This window comes from Kogia breviceps, chromosome 14 (genome assembly GCF_026419965.1).
Source record: "Kogia breviceps isolate mKogBre1 chromosome 14, mKogBre1 haplotype 1, whole genome shotgun sequence".
Classification (NCBI taxonomy): domain Eukaryota; kingdom Metazoa; phylum Chordata; class Mammalia; order Artiodactyla; family Physeteridae; genus Kogia; species Kogia breviceps.
This window is the reverse complement of record NC_081323.1, coordinates 81,164,786-81,180,242: the sequence shown is the minus strand read 5'-3', so window position 1 is coordinate 81,180,242 and position 15,457 is coordinate 81,164,786. Positions and strand designations below refer to the sequence as shown.

At 54.4% G+C, this 15,457-nt stretch overlaps 1 protein-coding gene and 2 non-coding genes across 14 annotated transcripts in view; 1 reads left to right on the top strand and 2 right to left on the bottom strand.

The window, feature by feature from the left end:
• GTF2IRD1 (GTF2I repeat domain containing 1) overlaps positions 1-13,109 on the top strand; it is a 112,460-nt gene extending 99,351 nt beyond the window's left edge. For 6 of the 12 annotated variants that reach the window (XM_067012414.1, XM_067012412.1, XM_067012411.1 and 3 more), the window contains 5 exons: positions 4,446-4,523; positions 6,887-7,079; positions 9,121-9,158; positions 11,692-11,810; positions 12,891-13,089. In XM_067012414.1, the coding sequence (XP_066868515.1) occupies positions 4,446-4,523; positions 6,887-7,079; positions 9,121-9,158; positions 11,692-11,810; positions 12,891-12,959 (497 nt within the window). In that variant the 3' untranslated portion in view covers positions 12,960-13,089. The other 6 variants (XM_059038397.2, XM_067012415.1, XM_067012413.1 and 3 more) reach the window with 4 other exon arrangements.
• TRNAR-CCU (transfer RNA arginine (anticodon CCU)) lies at positions 8,176-8,248 on the bottom strand. The gene has a single exon. It is a non-coding gene; the product is annotated as a tRNA-Arg (tRNA).
• A 1,085-nt stretch (positions 13,110-14,194) lies between the features above and the next one.
• LOC131741933 (U6 spliceosomal RNA) lies at positions 14,195-14,298 on the bottom strand. The gene has a single exon (XR_009331285.1). It is a non-coding gene; the product is annotated as a U6 spliceosomal RNA (small nuclear RNA).
• Between the last annotated feature and the right edge of the window lie 1,159 nt (positions 14,299-15,457).

Below are 15,457 nucleotides of genomic sequence, written 5' to 3'. Positions count from 1 at the left end.
TCATGTGGTCGTTGTTGCTAATTTTGTTTTTTTAAGGTGTTTTTTTCCTGTTTTTTGTTTTAATTTTTGGCTGTCGTGGGTCTTCGCTGCTGCGCGCGGGCTTTCTCTAGTTGCGGCGAGCGGGGACCACTCTTCGTTGCGGTGTGCGTGGGCTTCTCACTGCGGCGGCTTCTCTTGTTGCGGAGCACGGGCTCTAGGCGCGCGGGCTTCAGTAGTTGTGGCGTGCGGGCTCAGCAGTAGTGGCGCACGGGCTCCAGAGTGCAGGCTCAGCAGCTGTGATGCACAGGCGCAGCCGCTCTGCGGCATGTGGGATCTTCCCGGACCGGGGCTCGAACCCGTGTCCCCTTGGCAGGCAGATTCTCAACCACTGCGCCGCCAGGGAAGCCCTGTTGCTACTTTGCCAAACGAGGAAATCCAGTGGTTGCCTAAGGTCACGAGCTAATAACAGAGCCAAGATTTGAAACCAGGAAGTCAGACTTCAGAGCATGTGGTCTTAACTCCTGGCAACAGGGCTGCACCTCAGAGCCTGGGAAAGACCACTGGGTGTACGGCAGAGGCCCCACGGGGCCCCAGTGATTGTGCCTCACCCCCCTTCCCGTGTTCTCATGTTTCCTGATCCTAGTTTCGCCCACAAGCGGACCAGACTCAGAGGTGATGGCTGCCGGGACCGTCCCATCCCAGCCTAGGCTAGGACATCCGCCGCCCACAGCCATCCTTGGGGAGGTTCCTGGTGACCACAGGCCTGGCCACCCCCTCTCCAGACGGTGGGTGTGTGACGGTGGTGGCAGGAGCCTGGTTCTGTCAGGAAGGAGTCCTGTGACCCGCCCACAGCCTGCCAACAGGCCCACTTGGCTGGAGGTGCAGCCTAGCAGGGTGCATGGCCTTCCTCCTCCACACCGGGGCTCGCCAGGACTCGGCCAGGGGCCAGCTGAGGACGGATGCCATGATTCACGTCACAGGAGACCAGCTCTGTCCTGGGCACCTCGGAGCCCCCCGACACAAGCGCGTTCGGCCCTCCCCGCTGCATGGAGCTGGAGGGCTGGGGCTCAAGCAGGAACACAGGCAGGGCCTCTTCACCTGGGGTTCAGGCTCAACCTCCCAGCAACTGTGTCACTCATGTGCCCTCACCACCCGAGGGGTTGCCTCTGAATACTCAGAGGACCAGCGCCTCTCTCCCCTCCAGCCCCTGCCAGAGGCTAACCTGGCCTATTTCATTCAAAAACTAGTCCTCTAAGAAAAATAGAACCCCCTTCCTCCAAATTAAGTAAAAACAAAGAGGTGGGGGAGAAGCCAGGAGCAGCTGCGGAGAAACGTGGGCATCCATCCTCTCAGAGGCCCGACGTGAGCCGGGAGGACCCAGTGGTAACGCGCGTCGTGGGCCTGACGCTCTGCGCGTGGGACATGCTTGGTCCACTCAGCAGCTGCGATTATTCTTGGTATTATGGAAAAAGGCCCCTAAACTCCCACCACACCCCAGAGGCATTCAGGACTCCTCCCGGTGCCACCAGCATCCCTCAGGCAACTCAGGTCCCACTTTCCTGACGTTTAACTGCTGCCCCAGTTTGCTGCCTGAGACCGACCTGTGTGCTCTTCGTGCTGGCTGCCCTGTGATGTGGTGTCACGCCTCCCTGTCAGCCGCAGCCTGGTTTGGGGATGTTCTCCCGGCGGATCAGACAGGACATAGGGGAGGGGAAGTTTTCCATGTCCTCTAACATGCGTTGAGCATCCACGGGATGCCTGCGGCCCCAACGTGCAGATAAGTCTGCGTCCCGTGGGGCCTTGGGTGGCATGGGTGTCACCTCCTCTGGGAAGCCCTCCTTGATCCCTGGCTGGGTTGGGGTCGTCCCCCCCCCACCCCGTGTTTCCACGAGCCATGCACTGACAGTTATCAAGCCCAGTGGGTCACCGAGTGTTCCTCACTCTCCCCTGCCTCGTCTAAGGCTGTGCTCTGTACTCTGCTAAATGCCCAAGGGCAGCACTGCATCCAGATGGGACGGTGCTCGTGAAATATTTGTCCAAGACGAATACTGTATCAAGACAGTGAGCTGAGATGCTGAGAGGTGACATGGCGTGGCCCACGTGTGGCCCTTTGGGGCCTGGCGTTGCCTCTCACAAGGCGAGGGCAGTGTGCAGCCCAGGCCGGCCCTGTCTTTGTCTCTCTCCCCCCACTGGCAGCGGTGCAGCAGAAGCCTGCAGGGGGAGGTGGGGTTGGAGAGTGAGTCCTGCTCTCCCAGAGAGGTGCACAGGTGACGGCCATGTCCAGCAACTATGGGGACCTGAGCTTGTGGGCTTGCTTTGAGGTGCTGTCTTTTAATCCAGAAGGCTCTTTGTCACGTACCGACTGAGCCCAGCCCTGCCCTGGGCTTGAGAGGAGACAGAGGCGTGGAACCGTGAGCTGATGGAATGAGAGATTTAGAGGAAACACCTTAAAGATCAACCCTTCTTTCTACAGATGGGAAACTGAGACTTCAGGAAACCCAGAGTGCGTGGTAGAGTGAAAGACGAGGACTTTTGGGTCAGACAGAGTATTCCTGGCACTTAGCGGCTGTGTGACCTTGGGCAGGTTACTTAACCTCTCTGAACCTTTGTGTCCTCGGCTGTGGTGAGCAGTGGCCATGACCGCATCCGGGAAAGCTGCCAGCAGAGCATCCAAGTGCTCGTTGGGTGAATCCAGGCTGATATTTCCCTGGCCTCTGTGGTGCTGCCGTGCCTGTGCAGAATGCTGGCCACCAGAGCAATCCCTGGTGGCAGGGGCTTAGCTAGATAGAGAGTGTCCTCCACCTCTCTACAGGCTCTAGGTGGACCTGGGGCCCAGGGCTCGGTCCTAGTTGTCTGCTGACCTGGAGGAGGGTCAGATCGATTCTCACCACATCCGGGGTCCTGGAAACCATCTGGAAGGGCCATGTTGGGTCATGTGGGAAGATGGAGGGCTCCAGGGGGTGCTGAGTTTGGGGTCTTGGTGTGGCCGAGGGGAGCCATCACTCCCTAAGATGGGGACACAGGAGGGAGGATGTTATCTGGGATGCCTGACATTTGCAGTGTCTCATGGGCACCCAGGTGGCTGGTAGGCCGTGGTTGAAGAGAGATTCAGGAACTCCGAGGTACGGCAGATCTAGGTTCCAGAGTCAGCGGCTCGGGCAAGAACAGGACCAGACCAGGGACAGCGGGTGAAGGACGAGGAGGCGCCGGGCAGTGCGCAAAGCTCTCTGCCCTGAGGGGCGGCCCTGGACTGGGAATGGAGGCCCCTCCCTGGCGGTGGTGCAGGGAGAGGGCTGGGCCTCCTGGACGGGGTGGGAAAGGCGGGCGGAGGCAGCAGACAGTCTGGGTGGCACAGAGCCCTTGGCTTCCCAAATGGAACCGAGTTCTGTGCGATTTTCCAGATTAACACAGGAGTTGTTTTTCTTCACAGACCCATTCTGTCTGCTCTGTCCCTCACCTCCCGGGCCCTGGCTCCCTGCTGGCTGCCAGCTCTAGAGTCCTCAGCCCCGCCCCAGAGGCCCAGCCCTGCCCCAGAGGCCCAGCCCTGTGGTTGCTGTGCGAGGGTGCCCGGGCCCTTCCTGGAACTCCAGCTCCCTCCCCAGCCCAGGGCACAAGCCCGCAGCCCGGACCTCCTCCCTGCCATCCACTCCCGCCCAGCCCGGCCCTGTCCCTGGGGGGCTCCACTGACCCCAGCTGCTCTTCTAGGCCAAGGAGAGCGGTGAGGGGAGCACAGGGTCCAAGCAGAAAGTGCCCGTGGAGGGCTGCCCTGGACGCTAGGCCGGAAGGGTGTGCGGCCCCTGCACCCCCAAAGCACGCCTGTCTCCCTGCTCACAGACCTGGGGCTCTTGGTGTGCAAGGCGACCAGGGTGAGTTCTGAGAGCGCAGCTCAGTCAGGCCAGCACACGCTGCTGGACCCATCACTGCACCGGCCCGGGCTGTAGCCACATCCAGCACATTGTCACCTTCCACCCTTCAGTGCCCACGCGTGGGCCGGTCCTACACCTGCTGTCTTTTCCCACCTGCACCCCACTTGTCACAGACCCCTACCTGCCTTCCAAGAGACCACTTGAACATCCTGCTCTCCCAGGGGGCCTCCCCAGACTTGCACGGACGGGGTAGGCACCCCGATTCGTGCCCCACGTCTCCTCGGAGGTGTCCCCCGTCGCACTCTGGGCACCACCGCTGCTAGGCTGTGAGTTCCTGGGAGGAGGCTCGCGGGCTCCCTCTCCTCGGGGCGCTCCATGCGTGACTTGGGGCCTGTGCGGGGGAAGGTGTTCCGAGAACGTGGGGTGGGTGGGTGGATGGACAGACAGACGGCTGAGGCCAGAAGCAGGCTGCAGGGGAGTGGGCGGGCCCCGGAGAGTCTGCGCCAGCAGCCGAGGGTCTGGGCCGCCGTGGAGGAGAAGGAGCAGGTCCGGTGGCCGAGACCGTGCCCACCCTCACGCCCCCTCGTCTTCCTCTTGTAGATGAAGATGATGCCAACAGGCTTGGGGAGAAGGTGATCCTCCGGGAGCAGGTGAAGGAGCTCTTCAACGAGAAATACGGTCAGTGCGTGGTGGGGGAGGGCAGGGCCTGGGCGGCAGCCTTCCTTGGAGACGTCCCTCCCTTTGTAGCCAGCCTGGCCTCCAGGTGCCCCCAGCTGGCCTGTCTGCTCCCTGGGGACATAGTTGCCCTGTCCCAGACTGATGGGAGTTGATCCCTCATCCTCCCCAGCCAAGAAAGGGGAAAAAACCCTGATCTGCGGTGCACACAGTGGGGATGGCTACGGTCAGCATTTCTGTTTCTCTGGGGCTGGGCTGTGTGGCAGAGGCCGTGTCCCACGGCCAAGTGCCTGTTCACGTAGACGCTTGTCAGCCCAACACATACCCAGCCCTGAGATTCCAGAGGAAGGCATCTGATCCCGCTGTCCAGGGGCTCAGTGTCGGGAGGGAACTGGCCGTGCATTATATGAAAGGTACCAGGTCCTGTGCAGAAGGCATCCAGGTGCCAGGGCGGAACCCAGGATGGTGCAGTTGATAATACGGTTACCACTGATGGAGCATTTTCTAGATTACTGGGTGCCAGGCTGCACTAGGTACTCTATATACATTTTGTTTGTGATGAATTTAGTAGTATTGGCTCCACTTTGTATTGTAGCAGAGAAAGACAGTTAAAAAAAAAAAAAAAGAATTTCAGAGAGTGACAAAGGAAAACAGGAAAATGTAGAAGTGTGATGAGGGTGAGAGGGGGTAGCCATGGCCTGTCTGGATCAGTGAACGAGAAAGCTCCTTGGGGACTTCCCTGGTGGCGCAGTGGTTAAGAATCCACCTGCCAGTGTAGGGGACATGGGTTCAAGCCCTGGTCCAGGAAGATCCCACATGCTGCGGAGCAACTAAGCCCGTGCGCCCCAACTACTGAGCCTGTGCTCTAGAACCCGTGAGCCACAACTTCTGAGCCTGCGTGCCACAACTACTGAGCCTGAGTGCTACAACTACTGAAGCCCATGTGCCACAACTACTGAGCCTGCGCTCTAGAGCCCGTGAGCCACAACTTCTGAGCCTGTGTGCCACAACTACTGAGCCTGAGAGCCACAACTACTGAAGCCCGTGCGCCTAGAGCCCATGCTCCACAACAAGAGAAGCCACTGCAATGACAAGCCCGCGCACCCCAATGAAGAGTAGCCCCCACTCGCCACAACTAGAGAAAGCCCACGCTCAGCAACGAAAACCCAATGCAGCCAAAAATAAAGTTAATTAATTAATTTTTTTTTTTTAAAAAGAAAGAAAGCAAGCTCCTTGGAAGAAGGGAAGTTTTAGCCAGAACTTGAATGTCAGGAGGGGACAGACATTAGAAGGAAGCTTGCCAGGCTGAGGGAACAGCTCGGTGACTGGGGAGTAGCGAGAAGGCAGGAGGGCCTGGAGTGGGAAGATGTCCCAATGATGGGGTTGGGAGAGGTGGGCAGGCCAGGACTCCGAGTTGGGGTTTCATTCTGAGAGTAACAGGAAGCAACTCTGCTGGTGATTTGTGGTGTCTTTTTCACTTTTCATTTTGGAATCAGTTTTCAAACATATACAAAAGCAGAGAGAATGACAAAATGACCCACCATGTAACCCAAACCTGGCTTCTGTGCTTACCAACATTTTGCCAATCTTAGTTCATCTCTTTCCACAGGCACACTTTGATAGGTTTAATACTTTAAAACAAATCTAAGACATCCCGTCATTTCAGCCACAAATACCTAAGTAAGGACTTTTATGTCTTCTAACACAATAGGAGTGGATTTTTAGCAGGCATCAGGTCCTCATATGTCAGGTCCAGGCGTGCACACTTAACAGATCATTGCACTGGGCATGTGTGAAAGTACCTGTTTCATTGCCAGTGTTGGATATTGAAACTTTTTTTTTTTTTGGCTGAACCTTGAGGCATGCGGGATCTTAGTTCCCTGACCAGGGATCGAACCCATGCCCCCTGCAGTGGTAGCGTGGAGTCTGACCACTGAACTGCCAGGGAATTTGATGGATTTTTTTTTTTTTTTTTATTGAAGTATAGTTGATTTACAATGTTGTATTATTTCTTCTGTACAGCAGAGTGACTCAGTTATACATATTCTTTTTCATATCCTTTTCCATTCTGGTTTATCACAGGATATTGAATATAGTTCCCTGTGCTATACAGTAGGACCTTGTTGTTTATTCATCCTGTATATACTAATTTGTATTTGCTAATCCCAAGCTCCCACTCCTTCCCTCCACCACCCCTCCTGGATTTTTAGTTTTGCTAATTGGATTAAAAAAAAAGTGGTGTGTGTGTTGACTTATAAACTCTGTGGTGCAGTGGCTACTGAGTGGGGCTGTGCTGGGTCCCAGCCGTTCCCCACAGAGCTTGGCTTTGACAGGGGACATCTTCCCTGACTCCCTGTGCCCTCTAGGTGAGGCCCTGGGCCTGAACCGGCCTGTGCTGGTCCCTTACAAACTGATTCGGGACAGCCCAGATGCTGTCGAGGTCACAGGCCTGCCTGATGACATCCCTTTCCGGAACCCCAACACATATGACATACACCGGCTGGAGAAGATCCTGAAGGCCCGGGACCACGTCCGCATGGTCATCATCAACCAGCTCCAGTGAGTGCCCCCAGCACCTGCGTCAGGGTGGACAGGGTGGCTGGGGCCATGGGAGAGGGTGCTGCTTGGATCTGGGAGGGGAACCCCCAAAGCAGGCCCAGCCAGGAGTCAGAGAGAGAGAGAGAGACAGAGAGAAAAGGAGAGAGAAGGACCTTTCACTTGCACAGAATCCAGGAGATGGACTAGCTTAACACTCTCATCTTAAAGATCAGGAAACTGATACCCAGAGTGAGGAAAGGGACAGTGTAAGTCACAGTGGGTCAGCTGGGCTGTAGACCCAGGTAGCTTAGTCCATTCGCGCTGCTGTAACAAAATACCACAGACCGGGTAGATTAAACAAAAGAAGTTTATTTCTCACCATTCTGGAGGCTGGGAAGTCCAAGATCAAGGTGCCAGCAGATTTGGCATCTGATGAGGCTCTTCCTGGTTCACAGATGGCCCTCTTTTCGCTGTGTCCTCACATGGTGGAAGGGACAAGGGAGCAATCTGGGGCCTCTAATAAGGGCACTAATCCTGTTCTCGAGGGCTCCACCCTCCTGACCTAATCACCTCCCAAAGACCCCACCAACAAATACCATCACACTGGGGATTAGGTTTCAACATTTGAATTTTGGGGGGGACACCAGCATTCAGTCTGTAGCCCTGGATGTCCTGATTACAACTCCTTTCAACTGAAACACAAGGCCTCAGCATTCATGGGTGTTTGTTTATTTTTTTGACTTTAATTAAATTTGATTTTTTCCTTTTTACTATTCCACTCATGTTTACCCATTTTACTGTATTTAGAAAATAACAGTAATTCAGTACCCCCACCCCCTAGAGACAACCACTGTCTGTATTTTACTATATATCCTTATAATGTTTTTTTAAAAATATGGTAGTTTATTTGATTATTTTCTGATTTAGAAACAATACACACAGCAAACTTGGGAAAATACAAAAAGTAGAAAAAACGAGGAAGATAACCCATAACACTCCTGTTCAGAGTTAACACTGGTGGTGCTTTTTTATTTTTTTAATATTTATTTATTTATTTGGCTGCACCAGGTCTTCGTTGCGGCATGCACGATCTTTAGTTGCAGCATGTGGGATCTAGTTCCCTGACCAGGGATCGAACCCGGGTCCCCTGCATTAGGAGCACAGAGTCCTATCCGCTGGACCACCAGGGAAGTCCCTGGTGGTGCATTTCTTTCTTAGTTTTTCCTCTACCCATATTTTCTTTTCAATTTTATACTCCATGTTTTAAAATTAAAATAGTATTTGCATGTGTCAAAAAAATCAAATTATTCAGAGGGGTCTCAAATGAAAAGTAGAGGTTTCCCTTCCTTCCCAACTACAGTCCACCCCCTGAAGTAACTTCTGGAAAATAGGAGAAAATGCCCACCCCACACCCTGTAGGCATACTTTCCACAGAGTACCACCAAAGACATTCTGGGGTTTTCCTTTAACGTTTCCACTTTTCTTTTAATGCCTGTTAGATATATATTTTGAAAAATGAAACTAAGATCAAACAGTATTTATCTGTAGACAGTAAGTAAAACTTGCTGTTTCCTCTCTGGCTATCTTGCGTGTATTTGACCATTATCCATTTCCATGATAACTCCCTTTAATGACTGTTTAGATGGACCATAATGTCCTCTATTGATGGACATTTAGGTTACGTCTAATTCGTGGGGGGTGGTTCATATAATAACACTGCAAGTAAAATAATCAATAAAATAAAAAGTAAAAGATATATTAAAATATACTACTGTCTCAAATATCCATTTACATAAATCTAGGCACACGCTTTTGATCACTTGGTCAGACGACACCCTCGCTCTCTAGAGGAAACCAGGTCCCAAGACTGGCGATCACACGCCTGCTCTGGGCGGGGATGCTGACCGTTTTCATCCGGGTCTTACCTGGCTAATGTTCCAGCAGTGGCGGCATCTCGTCTCATGTCATCTCACGAGAGATGTCGCCCAGACTCAGGGCGCAGGTGAGAAGGAGGAGGGGAAACCTCATTTTCTAACTACCACCTCATCTTTCTCTTTTTCAGACCTTTTGCAGAAATCTGCAATGATGCCAAGGTGCCAGGTAAGTCAGAGGCTAAAGACGCCATCCTTGGGAAATCCCTGGCAGTCCAGTGGTTAGGACTCTGAGCTTCCGCTGCAGGGGGCACGGGTTCAATCCCCGGTCAGGGAACTGAGATCCCGCAAGCCATGCGGTGTGGCTGGAAGAAAAAAAAAAAAAAAGGCCACCCTTCTGCCTCTCAGGGACCAGAGTCTATGGACAGATCTGGGCCAAGTGGCACGCAATAGAGGGAAGTGTGGTCCCCTTTCCCAGTACCTCCCCAGGGAGCCTGAGACCTCCCTCTGCAGCGCCAGTATCCCCAGGTGCTGGAAGGACAGGAAGCCTGCAGGCACCGTTCAGAGAGGCCCTGCCACAGAGGGCCAGATCAGCTAGAGAGGGTGTCAGATCTGCTAGAGAGGATGAGGGACAGGCTGGAACCAGCAAGAGGGGGCGTCAGGTAGGATGGCGGAAGTCAGCTGGGGAGGTGAGGAGGGGTGACGTGGGGTCGGCAGGGGTGAGGCGGGCGGGCGCTGCCCGAGACCTGCTGGGCCCCCTAGATTCTGCCTGCATTTGTAGGGCAGCACCTGCACCAGACCCTGGTCTTCTGGAACCTTTCAGGGCGCAAGAACCTGGGAAACTCTGGGGTTCTGATTAAGCAGGTGTGCCATAGAGCTCGAGAGGATAGAGCCCTGGAGATTGGGAGGTGCACCTCTGATTAAGAAACACCCATCTAGTCCCACCTCTCATGGTACCTCTGGGAAACTGAGGCCCAGGGAGGGGAAGGGACTTGCCAAGGCCATATAGTGAGTTGGTGGCCACCTAGAACCTGGTGTCCAGACCATTCATCTGAACCACAGGCCACCGTAGACTGCAGGCCCCAGCGTGGCTGCTTAATGGGGACAGTGACGGAATTCAACGACGTGACCCCACCCCAGCCTGAGACCCAAGATGGTCCAACTCCAGATGGTCCCAGTTCCCCTGGGACACCGCAGCCTGGGGTGGGACACCGCAGCCTGGGGTGGCACAGGCAACCAGCAGCCACCTCCTTCTAGCATGTGCTGATGCCACGGGCATGGCACTAGGCACTCATGGTAGGGAGGTGACTAGGTTTGGGACCTGCTCCCAAGTCAAAGGCAGACACACAGAAGGCTTCATGGAGGCCTCAGGGAGGAGAGTTTGGGAAAAATTATCGGAGACTGGATGCTGTCACTTACATCCACCACCCCCCACCATGGCCAAGACCCTAGGGTGGCCACAGCCCTGTGCCAGCACCTCTGACTTGTTTGCATGTGGAGCCTCCTACAGAAATTCCTCCTCCCTGGCTCACAACCTGGGCTCCTCCTGCCTCCAGAGTCTCCTATTTTCCCAGGGTCTTTATGCCACATCCCAGACGCCAGGCTCTGGTTTTGCTTCAGCAGCTGAACAAACAGTTGCCTCCTGCGCCCAGCCTGCCCTCATGCTGTGTCATTAAGACCCTTCTGGTGGGCTGTGTCAGTAACCTGTCCATCCACTCGGTCAAGCCCAGTCCCCACCTATGCGTCACACAGCTGCAAATTTGTTTTTTTTTTTTTTTGGCCTTGAGAATGCAGGATCTTAGTTCCCCGACCAGGGATGGAACCCGGTCCCCTGAGGTGGAAGTGCAGAGTCCTAACCACTGGACAGCCAGGGAATTCCCCAATATACAGCTGCAAATCTTTTGGATACAAAGTCTTACAAAGTCACATGAATTGAATTCAGCAGCAACACAACCCCTGCTAGTCCTGCTCTGTGCTGGGCTTGGCACTAGGCGCTTTCATACACATCATCTCCTTTGAGTCTCATATCACAGTTGTCCCCTTTGGGCTCAGAGAGGTTAATCAATTTACCAGGGTCACACAGCTAGTAAGTGGCAGCAGTGGAGTTTGAACTTAGGGCTTCTGGCTCTAAACCAGGGTTTCTTTCCATTGGGACACTGCCTGTCTACTAGTACCTGTGACCTGTCATTATTCACAGCAAATCAGATCTGGGTTATCACACATCAGCCGTAACAGTAGCAACAATACTGATACCAATTCTCAGTTTCTGACTGTTTACTGGGCACCAGGCACGTTAGCTCATGTGACTCTCCCAGCAAGCCTGCAGGATCTTACATTTTACTTGTGACAAAATGAAGGCCCATTGGCCACTAAGTGACTCCCCGTAAGACCTAGGTCTGTGTGGCTCAGAGACTGCGAGTTCTGGGGAGGCCGGGAGCCTGCAGGCTACATGGTCTGGGGAGGGTATAAGGAAACCCTGGGCCTGAGCTGAGCCTGCTGGGGAGACCTACCTGGGGGAGGAGGCTCTATTGTTAGCAAAGCAGACAGGTGAACGCGAGCAGGAGGGTGGGCGAGTGGGGCACGGGGCTGCTTAGGGAAGGAGGCTGGAGAGATGGGCCTCAGCCGCTGGTGGGTTGGGAGCCTTGAGTGCTAAAAAGGGGGACTTCAAATCTGAGAGCAAGGCCTTCTCCGGGGGGGGGGGGTCAGGAGGCCAAGACACAGTGGCCCTGGCACCCGGCGTCAGCAACCCTTTCTCCCACCAGCCAAAGACAGCAGCATCCCCAAGCGCAAGAGAAAGCGGGTCTCCGAAGGGAATTCCATCTCCTCTTCCTCCTCCTCTAACCCGGAGTCGGTGGCATCCAGCAACCAGATCTCACTCGTGGTAAACTGGCACAGACCTGGACCTGACTGCTCTTCTCTCTGGCTTTCAGCCGGCACTCGGGCAGGCTCGTCTACTCTGGAGCGTGGGTCTGGGGTGTGGGGAGATGCTGGGCACTGAGTAGAGTCTGCAGACACATCTGTCGGCCCTATCCGTGAGATAGTCCACTCCCCTCTCATCAGGTGCCCACAGGCGCCCGGGGAAGGAGTTCACACTCCCACTGTGCAGATGGGCAAGCGGAGGCCGAGGAGGGGGAAGGGACCAGACCACCCGCTCGGCAGGACCTCAGGCAGACTTCCGGGTTCCCGGGGCAATCAGATGCTAGACTAAGCTCTGTGCTCACATCACATGCTCTGAGCCACAGCCCTGTGAGGTGTTCCCTGCAGGAGGTAGACAAGGAAAACCAGGGTCAGAGGCCGAATGACTCTGTGGCCTCATGGCTGGTCAGTGGTGGATGGAGACCCCACCTCCAAAACTCCACCAGTTCTGCCATGTGGCTGGATTTTTCTCTCCCACTCACGAGGAAAACCTCATTCAGGGCACACACCTGAGGGTTCTTTCTGATTTCAAAATATTATCTTTGAAATCCCGAGTCCAAATGGGGAGGATATTGGAAGACGGTTGAAAATGCCTTTAGGATTTGTTTATCCTTGGACCCCTTCCTGCTAAACCCCGAAGCTCAGGCTTTGCCTCTGTTCCTGCCAGGGTGCTCACAGGGGGTCCCTAGCCCCTCCCACCACCCAGAGAGACAGGACAGCTGCTTTGGAGCCTGAGGCCTGGAGGGGGCTGAGTTGATGGGGGTGACCAGCAGTTCTGAGCCAATCCCCAATTCCCTGCCCACATGTCTGCTCACATGGTTTAGCCCCTGGGACACAGGTGGGAATAGGGCAGAAGGCTGCAGCCCAGGCCCCATGGCCACCGGTGAACTGCGTGACCTTAGGTCACATCCCGTCTCTGGGCATTCCATGGCCTCAAAATAAATAGCATCTGAGGAAGCCCTTCAGAAAGCAGCGCTGAGTGTTCTGGTGTGCTCTCCACGTCACCTGGAGTCCTAACCCGGGTTATCTGTCCCCCTCTTTCTAGCAATGGCCAATGTACATGGTGGACTATGCCGGCCTGAACGTGCAGCTCCCGGGACCTCTGAATTACTAGACCTCAGTGCTGAATCAGGACCTCACTCAGAAAGACTAACGGAAATGTAATTTATGTACAAAGTGTATATTCGGATATGTATCGATGCCTTTTAGTTTTTCCAATGATTTTTACACTATATTCCTGCCGGCAAGGCCTTTTTAAATAAGTAAAAAAAAAAAAAAAAAAAAAGCATTGCCTTTGTTCCTAACTGTTGGCGTGTTCTCTCTTGGAATTTGTGGCTGCAGCTGTCACTGGAACGAGGTCAGGAAACCCAGCTCAGGTGGCCTGCCCAGGCCCTCTGTCCTTTCCAAAGCAGAGGCGGTGGCCCTGACCGCTGGGCCCTGGGTACGGACTTCACTCATTTGGCTGCTGCTGGGGTCACATGACCTCAGGATGCGGCACCACGGAAGGCAAAGTGCTAGGCTGATCCCCCTGGCCTCAGGGAGCATTCAGTGTGGTAAGGGGCCGTGTTGTCTTTGCCCCAATAACTCAGGTGAAGTCAGAAAAGTCAAGTATGCGGACTTCCCTGGTGGCACAGCGATGAAGATTCCGAGCTCCCAGTGCAGGGGGCCTGGGTTCGATCCCTGGTCCAGGAACTAGGTCCCACATGCCGCAACTAAGGAGCCCACATGCCACAACAAAGGAGCCAGTGAGCTCCAACTAAGGAGCCTGCCTGCCGCAACTAATACCTGATGCAACCAAATAAATAAATAAATATATATATATATATTTTTTAAGTCAAGTATGATAAGCAAGTATGGAATCTCCATAGCTGGAGGGAAGGCATCTTGGCGAAGGGGCTTTGGGTTGGGCCTGGAGGGCTGGGGTGGGTTTGTTTGTGTGTGTTTTTCTTTAACATCTTTATTGGAGTATAATTGCTTTACAATGGTGTGTTAGTTTCTGCTGTACAACAAAGTGAACAGCTATACATATACATATATCCCCATATCTCCCCCCTCTTGCGTCTCCCTCCCACCCTCCCTATCCCACCCCTCTAGGTGGTCACAAAGCACCGAGCTGATCTCCCTGTGCTATGCGGCTGCTTCCCACTAGCTATCTATTTACATTTGGTAGCATATATATGTCCATGCCACTCTCTCACTTCATCCCAGCTTACCTTCCCCCTCCCTGTGTCCTCACGTCCATTCTCTACATCTGTGTCTTTATTCCTATCCTGCCCCTAGGTTCTTCAGAACCATTTTTTTGTAAGATTCCATATATAAGTGTTAGCATACGGTATTTGTTTTTCTCTTAAAAATATGGAATGCTTCACGAATTTGCGTGTCATCCTTGCACAGGGGGCATGCTAATCTCTGTATTGTTCCAATTTTAGTGTATGTGCTGCCGAAGCCAGCACCTGGGATGGGTTTTTGATAGAGTTCTGGGTACTAAAGCAGAGTGACGGGTCACAGGTGCTTCTCAGAAAGACCACTTTGGTGGCAGGTGGAAAGGTGAAGGAAAGGATGAGACTGGAAGCAGAAAGACAAGTCAAAAGGGCCTGGCGGTAGTCCAGGCCTGGCACCCAGTGGCCGCTCATTCAGTCCTGGTGGGGAAGGCAGGGCGCCCTTACCTAGCGCAGAATCAGGAAGTGGTCCTAGAAGCACAGTAGGAGTTGGTGGGACAAAGCGGGGAGGGCTGGCACAGGTCAGTGGGACAAAGCGGGCGAGAGCCGCACGTGCAAAGGCAGGGGGGCCCGGACTGAGAACCTGGAAGTTCCAGGAACAAGGAGTTGCTGGAGCAGAGGACTCAAGGAGAGTGGCTGGGAGTGTGACGGATAGGTGGGTGTATTCCCAGCAGGCTGTTCCCTGCACATGGTGCTGTGATTGAGAGGTGGACGGGGGCAGAAATGCAGCCTGGGTTCTGCTGGTCCAGCCTCGCACGTTGCATCCTGTTCTCCCTGGCCCTGGTGGAAGACCTTGTGGGCCGGGTAAAGGTGGTGGGGTGTGGTGGTGAGAGCCACAGCACGGAGTACCAGGGGAGAACCAAGACCAGATCTGCATTTTGGAAGGGTCCACTTCCAGCAGAGAGGAAACTTCAGAGGAGAGAGAAGCTGGAGGCCACGTGGGAGGCTCTTGTAGTTGTTCCAGCGAGAGCTGGCAGGGGTTTGAGCCAGGTGGAGAATAACAGGGAGGTCAGCCAACAGGACTTGGAGGTCAATTGGATGCAAGTGCTGGGGCATGGAGGAGTCAGGGTGACCACGGGGTCCAGCCAAGGTCCAGCAGGAGGCCTACAGCTTGGAGGAACTGAGTCCTGAATCAGCTAAGTACACGATCCAAACAGTTCAGGAGCTTCTGCCAGCCCCTTGGGTTAGCCTGGTGCCCAGAGCTGGGAGGGAAGGCCCTGTCCCAGCCTTCCAGACTCTGCTTCCTCGCTTCCTCCTAGAAAGATGCAAGAAGCCAGAAACGCGAGCTTGGTATGCCCCACCCAAACTTGTCCTCTTTCTGCCACATGCCAGTGGCCCCAGGACCTGCCAGGGCTCTCCACTCCATCCTCAGGCCCCTGGCCCTGGGCCCAGC